The 9,758-nt window shown below is 55.8% G+C and overlaps 1 protein-coding gene across 1 annotated transcript; it reads left to right on the top strand.

The window, feature by feature from the left end:
* Positions 1-2,879: 2,879 nt before the first annotated feature.
* On the top strand, positions 2,880-8,455 carry IRF2BP2 (interferon regulatory factor 2 binding protein 2). The gene is made up of 2 exons (XM_067293469.1): positions 2,880-4,272; positions 4,647-8,455. Exons 1-2 carry the CDS (start codon positions 3,222-3,224, stop codon positions 5,360-5,362), a joined length of 1,767 nt encoding a protein of 588 aa, XP_067149570.1. The 5' UTR covers positions 2,880-3,221; the 3' UTR covers positions 5,363-8,455.
* Positions 8,456-9,758: the final 1,303 nt, after the last annotated feature.

Below are 9,758 nucleotides of genomic sequence, written 5' to 3'. Positions count from 1 at the left end.
AAAACGCAGGGCGAGAAGGGGATCTCCGTGGTGCTCATGGGGGCTGGCGGACAGAGTACATTTTAAAGAGCTGCCCTGCACTGAGCTGTCTTCTCCTCCCCGGGTCCATGGCATTGGGCATGGGGCAAGGCACCAGCCCCTGACACCCTGCAGTGCCCCTGTGAGGGCACAGTGCTGGCTGGGGGCTGGTAGCCGGGGTGGCCCCTGGGCTCTGGCGGGGCAGGGGGCACCGAGTGGCCGGATCCGGCCCATCCATGCCAGGATGGTGCTCCATGGCCAGCACTTGCACCGCCCCGGCCCTGCACAGCCCCGTGCCCCATCAGGTGTCCTCCGGCGCTCGCTGTTCCTATATATAGCGCTGGTGTGTCATAGCAAGGGGTGTTGCGCAGAGATCAGGCACTAAAGGTTGGTTTCTGTTTCCAAAAAAAAAAAAGAAACAAGAAATGCAAGAAACAAATGCATTATCTGTTTGATTCCTGTGCAGTTAGTGCTGTAACAGTCAGCAGCTTTGAGGACTTTTTTGTGTATGTGATTTGATACGTAAACCACATTTCCTATGTAGCGCTGCCACAATTTTTTTTAAATCAGCTTTTCGACATTGAGCTCCATAACGTTTTTTTTTCCCTTATCCACTAGCATGAATTCAAAGGCAGCAAATGCAGCAAAAACGTAATAGTGCTCATTTTGACTTTTCCAACCATCTAGTTTTCATTAGAAATAGAGTAAAATAAATACAGATCACATTTTCTGTCCTGCAGTTAAAAGCCTGCCACAGCTGAAAGCTTTGCTTTCTTCTTCTTCCCCTGCAGCCTCGGCTAGCACTTGCGCTCTGCTCATGATCTGAAATGTGCAAACACACTGCTTCTTGGCTTTCCACCAGTATATATAAATATATGTAATTTTTTCCTTTGGAGAACCTGGAGGCTAGAGCAAGAGGGCAAAGGAGTACGTGACTAAAACATCCGAACTTCCTCTTTCATAAGCCATCACATGATGAAGTGCAATTACAATTCCTGCCTTGTCCCTGCCAATTGCAGGCGCATTGCCTCACCCGAGAAACCCTGCTTCTTCCGTGTGTGTGTGTGTGTGTGTGTGTGTGTAGGCAGCAATCGCTGCAGCCGGCTTGGCAAGCCTCCAGCTCCGGGCTGGAGAAAGAGGGCAGTGGGTGGAAGACGAAAACAAAGATCTGTTTACTTAGCATGCCTGGATAAAGCGTCTTTCCAGCGGCGGGGGGGGGGAGGAGAGAAGCAGCTTTAAAGGACTTTGATGCAATGCGAAAGGAAGGTGCTTTGTGCAAGCAGGCGGCGTTAACCCCTGGCTCCCCGGGGCCCGGCGGGGCTGCCCGGCGGCTGCCGCAGAAGGGCGGGCGGTGCCGCGGCCCCGACGTGCCCGGGGGACGCGTCCCGGGCCGGGGGGCTCCGTGAGGGCAGCGGAGGGCCATGGGGGGCGGTTTAACAGCAAAGCGCCTTCAGGGCGCCCCACCTGGCACGGGGCCGCTGCTCACCCCGGCGGGGGGGGAGCCGAGCGCCCCGCCGGCTTTGGGGGCGCAGCCGGAGCCCGGCCCCCGGCACACGCCGCCCCCCGAGCCGCCGGGGCCGAGGGCGGTGGCTCCCGAGGGGGGCGGCGCGCCCGGCCCAGAAATAGCAGCGGGAGGCGGCGCTTGGCGCGGGGGCGGCTCCGGCAGCGCCCCCCGCCCGGCGGCCCCGGCAGCCCCGGCGGCGCCGGCGGCCCCGGCAGCGCGCAGAGCAGCGCGGCGGCCGCGCCGTCGGGCGCTGCCGGGCGCGGCGGGGCACGGCCCCGCCGCCCGCCCCCTGAATAACACCCCCTTTCCGTGTGCTACCCTGCAGCACACACGCTTTTTTTTTTTCCCCCGGTGTGGATGCAGTTGGCAGATGAGGTCTTCGGAGCGTGGAAGCGGGACGGAGAAAAATGCAGAGTTTTCGGTTGTTTTTTTTTGGGGGGGGGGATGGACGGCGTTTATTTATTCTGTGTGCATTTTTGCCAATCTGTATTAGAGAACCGATGGTTTGTGGTTGAAAAAGACAGGAAATCTAGAATGTCCTATTTCCTGCGCAAAATGACAACAGCTAAAAAAAAAAAAATCGAGATGGGTAATCCTTTTATTTATTTATGATGATGGACCCTCCTGCCCTGGCGCGGGTCGCGGAGCGCAGAGCCGGCCCCTGCCCCGAGGGGGCGCGGGCAGGGCGAGGCGAGGCGGCAGCGCCGCGGCTCCTGCCCCCACCCCGGCCGCCGGGGGGGAGCTGTTGGCCGCGGGGCAGAGCCCCGGGCGGGTCTGCCCAAGGTCACGGCCGGGGACGGCACCAAAGGTGGGAGCCGAGCGGGGGCGGGCCCCGCATTGCAGGGGGCATCCCTGCGCGTGACGCGTTTCAAGAAAGCCCCGAAGCCCCGTCGGTGGTGCAGAAAATAACGAGAGGGGGGGAAAAAAATAAAAAAATTAATCAGCAGCACCCCCGCCCCTCCGCTGGCGCAGCGCGTGTCCGCCGCTCCCCGCCGCCGGCCGCCGCGCCAGGCGCAGACGGGGCGGGGGCGCGCCCGGCCCCCGCAGGAGGGATCCCCGCGCCGCACCGCGCCGCGCCGCGCCGCGCGGCCCCGGCGGCCGGGCAGGGCCGGGAGCGCGGCCCCGGCGGCGGCGGCGGCGGCGGCGGCGGCGGGGCGGGCCCAGCGCGCAGGCGCGGCCCGGCACTGTCGAAGAACCGAGTCGGCGGCGCGCAGAGCAGAGGCGGCGGTGGCGGCGAGAGCCCGGCACGGCTCGGCACGGCACGGCACGGCGCCGCCGCCAGCGCCGGCCCCGGCCCCGGCCCCGGCCCCGGCCCCTGCGCCGGCCCCGCCCCGCGCCGGCCCCCGCCGCCCCGCGCCGCCCCGTAGTAGCCAGCGAGCGAGCGGGGGAGCCGTGCGGGCGGCAGCGGCCGCAGCCCTGCGTGAGCCGAGCCGAGCCGCGGCGATGAGCGCCCGCGCCGCCCGGTGACCGCCGCGACAGCGAGGGAAGGGGCTTCCCCCCGCCCGGCGACCCTGCCTGCCGGGGGCCCTCGCCGCCTTCGCGAGAGAAAGGAGGAGCGGCGGGGGAGGGGAGCTGACGGACGATCCTGCTGCGGCTGCGGAGCCCGAGCCTCGCCGTCGGGTCTCCGGTGGCCAGGGGCGGAGGCGGCGGAGGCCGGAGCCGGAGCGGGGGGCGCTCGCTGCTGCCCCCGGGCCGGGACATGTCGTCGGCGGCGGTGGCGGCTGCTTCCCGCAGGCAGTCGTGCTACCTGTGCGACCTGCCCCGCATGCCCTGGGCCATGATCTGGGACTTCACCGAGCCCGTGTGCCGGGGCTGCGTCAACTACGAGGGCGCCGACCGGGTGGAGTTCGTCATCGACACGGCGCGGCAGCTGAAGCGGGCGCACGGCTTCCAGGAGGGCCGGGCCCCGCCGCCGCCCCACGCCAAGCAGCCGCCGCTCACCGCCAAGGAGATCCTGGCGCAGCAGCAGCAGCTGGGCCACAGCGCGGCGGCGGCGGCGGCGGCGGCGGCGGCGGAGGCGGCGGCGCGGCCCCCGCCGCAGCCCCTGGAGCGCTACTCGCTGGCCGCCGCCGAGCGGCCGCCGCCGCGCCTGGGCGCCGAGTACGGCGGCGGCCGCCAGGTCAACGGCATCCTGGTGCCCAACGGCTTCCCCAAGCCCGAGGAGCCGCCCGAGCTCAACCGGCAGAGCCCCAACCCGCGGCGGACGCACGCCGTGCCGCCCACCCTGGTGCCGCTCGTCAACGGCGCCGGGCTGCCCGCCGCCATCGGCGGCCTCAGCGGCCGCGCCGCCGCCGCCGCCGCCTCGCTGGCCGCCATCTCGGCGGCGCCCGCCCCCATGGCCGTGCCCGTCCCCCAGCAGCCGCCCGCGGCGGCGGCGGCGGCGGCGGGGCAGGCGGCGGGGCAGCCCGGCGAGCTGGGCCACAAGCGCCCCGGCTCCGTGTCGTCGTCGTCGTCGGGCGGCGGCGGCGCGGCGGCGGAGCACGACGGCGGCGGCGGCAAGGAGAAGCGCGGCGCGGCCGAGAGCCTGCCGGCGGCGGCGGCGGCGGAGCTGGGCGCCGAGGGCAAGGCCCGGCCGGGCGGCGAGCAGGAGTGGCTGGCCAAGCCCAAGACGGTGCGGGACACGCTGCTGGCCCTGCACCAGCACGGCGGCCACGCCGTGCCCCCCTTCGACAGCAAGTTCAAGAAGGAGCCGGGCATGCCCAGCGGCCGGCTCCTGGGCTACGAGACCAACGGCGCCGTGGCCAAGCCAGGTGAGGTGGCCGGCGGTGCGTGGGGTGGGCGGGGGGCCCTGGGCAGGGCAGGCGGCCCCCATGCCGTGTTGCGGGGTGCACCCGCTGCGGCGGCACTCGGGTTTGGGGAGTGTGGGCCTGCACGACAGGGGCAGTCGCAGCAGGCACCCTTTGGGGATGGCCACGGCACCCTTTGGGGGCGGCCGTGCCGCCCTTTGGGGCGGCCACAGCAGGTACCCTTTGGGACGGTCATAGCACCCTTCAGGGATGGCTGTGCCACCCTTTGGGGGTGTTGCGTGGCAGCAGCTCCCCTTCGGAGCTGCGGGCGCTCAGTGGCATGTCATTACTGAGTTTCCTCTTCACTCTTTCTCCTCCCCTTCCCTCCACGTTTCCAGGGGCCCGGGTAGCCCGGAAAAGGAAGACTTCGCCCGAGCCGGAGGCTGAAGCAGGACCCCCGAAGATCAACGGAGAGGCGCAGCCATGGCTGCCCACCTCGTCAGACGGGATGAAGATGCCCCTGACCGCCACCTCCTTCATGTCCCCCCCGCCACCCACCGCCTCGCCTCACTCCAACCGGACCACGCCGCCCGAGGCGGCCCAGAACGGCCAGTCCCCCATGGCCGCGCTCATTTTAGTCGCGGACAATGCCGGGGGCAACCATGCCTCCAAAGATGCCAACCAAGTCCACTCCACCACGCGGAGGAACAGCAGCAGCCCCCCCTCGCCCTCTGCTATGAACCAAAGGAGGCTGGGCCCCGGCAGGGAGGTGGCGAGCCAGGGGGCCAATGCGGCGGGCGGGCTGGAGCCCGTGCACCCCACCAGCCTGCCGGACTCATCCCTTGCCGCCAGCGTGCCCTTGTGTTGCACCCTGTGCCATGAGCGCCTGGAAGACACCCATTTTGTGCAATGCCCCTCTGTCCCCTCTCACAAGTTCTGCTTCCCCTGCTCCAGACAAAGTATCAAACAGCAGGGCGCCAGCGGGGAGGTGTATTGCCCCAGCGGCGAGAAGTGCCCCCTGGTCGGCTCCAACGTCCCCTGGGCCTTCATGCAGGGCGAGATCGCCACCATTCTCGCGGGAGACGTGAAAGTGAAAAAAGAGAGGGACTCGTGACTTTTCCCCTTTCACAACCCAACGTCACCTTTAAACTAAAACTGCTTGAATTGTGTATATATCTATAAATATATATATATAAATATATATATATCTCCAAGACAAGGGAAATGTAGACTTCATAAACATGGCTGTATAATTTTGATTTTTTTTGAATACATTGTGTTTCTATATTTTTTGAAGACAAAAGGTATGTACTTATTATAAAGGCATTTCTTCTAATTCTTCTCTTTTTTTTTCCCCCCCTTTTGTTATAGCAACTATTTGTTGTGCTTCCCTGGTGACAGTTACTGTTCAATGTAGGCTGTGACTTGTGCTGCTTTTTTTAGAGAGCACTTGGCAAACCAGAAATGCTTCTAGCTGTATTTGTATGCCCTTGTTTCTTTCGTTCTTTTTTTTTTTTTTTTAATGCCAAATACACTTTCTGACATTGTAAAGATTGCCTTACTGTCTGTGATTCCTTATTCTTGGCCCCTGTTGTATAGAGCTGGTAGCATGCAGGCTTGGTCTGAGACGGCTGGGGAGGAGAGTCGATAGCTGATGTGGGGATGCTGTTGTTGCATCCTGTGGGCAAGGTGAGCTTAGGGAGCATGAGGGGTTTCTCTTGGAAACGTTCATCTTGTGTTGCAATAGCGAATCTGCCAGATCGAGTCCAAAATTCCTCTGTGTTTCTCAAAGGAAGTTGCCTTCAGAGTAGGATGTGGAGAGGTGTCTGAGAGGCGCTGTTGAGTTAGCGATTTTTGGGTTGGTTTGTTTTTGTTTTGTTTTTTTTCTTTAAGGCAAAGTTGACCGCAGTTCACGTGATCAGTTGTAAGATTACAAAACTGCATTTATTCACCAGTTACATGCTATAATACGGAATTTTGATGACAAACTTAATTATATTACTGGTGAGTACACCAGTAGAGCACTGCCATCTCTGAAGGTCTTCAGCATCACTTATGTTTTTTCGTTTGCTTGAACTATGCTGGGGAGGTGGGGGAGAGACTGAATTTTTTTACTTTATTTTAATTTTCAGATAGTGCAGGCGGACTTTGAGTTTGCTTATCAGTCACCTATAGTACTGTTGCTATTGTTACTATCACTTACATCATATTTCCAAGTAGTGGCAGGTACAGTGTGGTACAATGACAGCAGTGACTGAGGTTCTGCCAGATCGCCTTTGGGCATATCAGTGACAGCCCAAATGTGGGTGGAGGAAACCTGTAATTTCCTTATTACGTGTGCTTGAGACAAATCTAATGCTATTCTTTGAAAATGAAAATATAAACTGGTTGAAATGAAAGCAATTTCGGGCTTCACATAATGGCCATGGCCCTGCCTTTTAAGCTACTTTGGAGAACTCTTTTGTAAAGCCACTTCTTTTGATCCTGCTTCTGCATCACCAAGCAGACTTCTAAAATCAATAAATCATTGGTTGCTAGAAATAGTTGAGTCTTACAGTGATGTTTTTGTGCTGTTTATAGTTTGTTGGCAATGCTGCAGCTGTATGAGCCCTTATGTTTAGGTGTTTATAACACGGTTATGAGCAGTTGTTTCTGAGCAAAAGGGTGGCTAGGCTGTCCCTTCCCTGGGACAAAGTAATAAATGCTTTTACTATTCGAGGAGGAGAAGTCTGTTCAGCTGACTATAATTTGAAGAATTATTGGATGCTTTTTAGTCCACTGTTCTTATTGTGATAATGTTCAGACTGCAATTTAATGCAGAGTAGATCTTTTTTGGAAGACTTCTTTTTTAAAAGAAATTGTCATTATTAATATTTGAAAATCAGAACTGCACATGCACAGTAATTTTTATGAAATGTTTAATGAGCACACCCACTACATTGTGTTCCATATTACAGATCAATGTAATATTAGATAAGACTTGCATGATAAACAAATTCATTGAGTCAATATTACGCTTTAAAACTTATACCTATAGTCAAGATTGGTGTCTTATGTAAACACATTTAGCCAATTTGAAGAAAATGCACATTATATATATATACACCTATATATATACATATATATATAAAAACTGTAAAGGATTCTTTGGAACCACTATGATCTGTGTAAATGTGTATTTAGGCACTTTATTAAAAAAATGGATTTTTGAGCTGATAGATGGTAACAAGTTCTTCAAAGTTGCTTGGCATAATACCTCATGTAGTATGAAGCTCATGTTTATGATTAAGGTGGTATCCCTACTAAAAACAACAACAAAAACAAACAAAAGCCTACATAAAAAGGACACCCTCCTGTGTTATCAGATGGTCCAGCTTTGAGCCTCTTGAGATGAGAGAGAGAGAGAGAGAGAGAGAGGGGCATCTTGTCCTGCTACTGAAAAGCTGATCCTTGTTTTGGGGCTGATGTTGGCGTGACGCTCCAGAGAGGCCTTCCGCTTCACCTTGTGTCTGAAGGAAGTGTACCGATATATTGCAAGCCCAGCTGTTTCTTTCAGTGTGGTTTTTGAAGTAGTTTAAATGATGAAAACTCTCAGGCCTGTGATACTAGGTGGTGGCACAGAAACAACATAGCTGGAAAAGAAGTATCTAAAAGTGGCTATATTTGCTCAGCTGACTTCCAGTCCTGATATCCCAGTTAATTCTCATCCATACCATCAATCTTCATAACTGCAAAAGAAAACAAAAAGGAAAAAAAAAAAAGGTTAAAAACAGTGAGGTTTTTTTATACATATCTCATTTTTGTTGAACTCAATGTTGCTTTTTTCCCTTTTGTTGCTTTACTGACTTAGAATAACACTCCAGTGGATTCTCCATTTATACCAGTTTACTGTTTTCTGGGCTACAACCTTTTTTTTTTTTTTTTTTAATTTTAGTGCTTCAGCTGCAACAGTGCTACTGTTAATATTACTTTTTAAAAGGTGATATTGTAATTTGTGTAGTATTAAAACAAAGTGTTTTAATGAAGAATGTGTGATTATTTTTTTTTCAAATCCCATTTTCATTACTTTTTTTTATTTTTAGAGTTACTTTTTACTGGAATATCACCTGCACTATGCTTTCCTTTCCAGCTGCTAAACTAACACGTTGCTATTTTTTACCTATTTTTTACTTCTGGCATTAAATAAAATGAAACTAGGAGCTTTAAACACTTCTTGTGTTTTTCTGTTTAAAATAAAAGAAAAAGCTAGTAGTGCAAGTGCAGTTATACAGGGACAGAATCAGTGTTTTTTTCAGCACTGTCCCTGACGTACTTGAAAGTACGCCAACATTAGGGGCAAGCGCAGGGGAGAGGAGGGCCGAAATGCAGTCGAGGGGGTGGTGGGTGACCTGCTCCCAAGACAAGGGGCAGAAGCGAGGCCGAAGGCCGTGGCCTCCCCCTCCCCTTGCCTTGCTATTGTCTGCCAAGGGCCAAGGGGGTGGGAAAGGCGCAGCACAAGGGCGGCTTTGACAGCCTTTGTGGTGGCCTCAGAAAACCTGGTATGTTTTGGATCTCTCTTTTTAGATGTGCTGTAAACCAGGCCATGGCAACCGTGTGTTTTTATGAACTAGCATTTAGTAAAGGGGTATAAATACATTTGCGAGTGCTCTCTAGTGGTTTATTATGTCAACAGAGCCCCTGGATCCCTTCCTCTGGCGCTGGGGCCAAGGCTTGTCCCACTGGCAGGGGTGGCTGCTGCCCGTGGGACCTCTCGTGGGGGACCAGCCCGCTTGGCTGTCCCCGGCCTCAGCGGCACCTCTTGGGAACGGCTCGCCCAGCGGACCTTCGTCACAGCCACTTCATATTTTTAATTCGCTACTGAGCCATCCTGAGAGCTCCTGTGTTGTGCCCCAGCCTAAAAATTTCCTGGCCGTTGAGGAATAGCTGCAGTTACCACCCAGCAGCAGCGCCTGTGAAAACAGAGAGAGGAGACATTGGGCAGTTCATAAGTTAACGGCGCCAACAGTAAACGAGTTTGTCATAAATCGACACGTTTGTACTCCTGATTCCTACAACTTGAGCTTCTTCAGGGAATGTTTCACCAGAACAGGACCTACTCGTAGGAGACGTTTGATAATTAGAATTGAACAGGTTTCACCCTGAGCATTTCATACTGCTCCTCCCAGAGCTTTCTTATTTAGATAGCTTCATGGAGAGCTATTGAAAAATAATTAGAAGCCTGCCCCACGGTGGACTCTTGTTTGCTTAGAAAAAGCTATCTAGTGCAGGCCAGGCTGCAACTTCCAGCCTGCGCTCCGAGAGATAACAAGGCAAGGAGAAAAGATTTCCCTCAAAACGTTTCTGTTTTCCTTCCGAATGTGGCAGTTGAAAGGAAAGTGTATCTGAGCAGTGTATAGATTAATTTTATGCAGTTAGCGAATTGCAGAGGGTTCCACTTCCTGATTCCCGGGCCCGGCCACGTGATCATTCGGAAGTGTCCCATCCATCACACGTGGGCCACCAGGACTCCT

This window comes from Apteryx mantelli, chromosome 3, assembly GCF_036417845.1.
Source record: "Apteryx mantelli isolate bAptMan1 chromosome 3, bAptMan1.hap1, whole genome shotgun sequence".
Classification (NCBI taxonomy): domain Eukaryota; kingdom Metazoa; phylum Chordata; class Aves; order Apterygiformes; family Apterygidae; genus Apteryx; species Apteryx mantelli.
Note: the sequence above shows the minus strand (reverse complement) of the source record. Positions and strands in the feature narration are given on the sequence as shown.

Excerpts from the sequence above, each read along its gene's own strand:
- IRF2BP2 (XM_067293469.1), top strand. The coding sequence starts at position 3,222 with ATGTCGTCGGCGGCGGTGGCGGCTGCTTCCCGCAGGCAGTCGTGCTAC. Across the intron at positions 4,273-4,646 it reads CGGCGCCGTGGCCAAGCCAG|GGGCCCGGGTAGCCCGGAAA; the intron begins GTGAGGTGGCCG and ends CCACGTTTCCAG.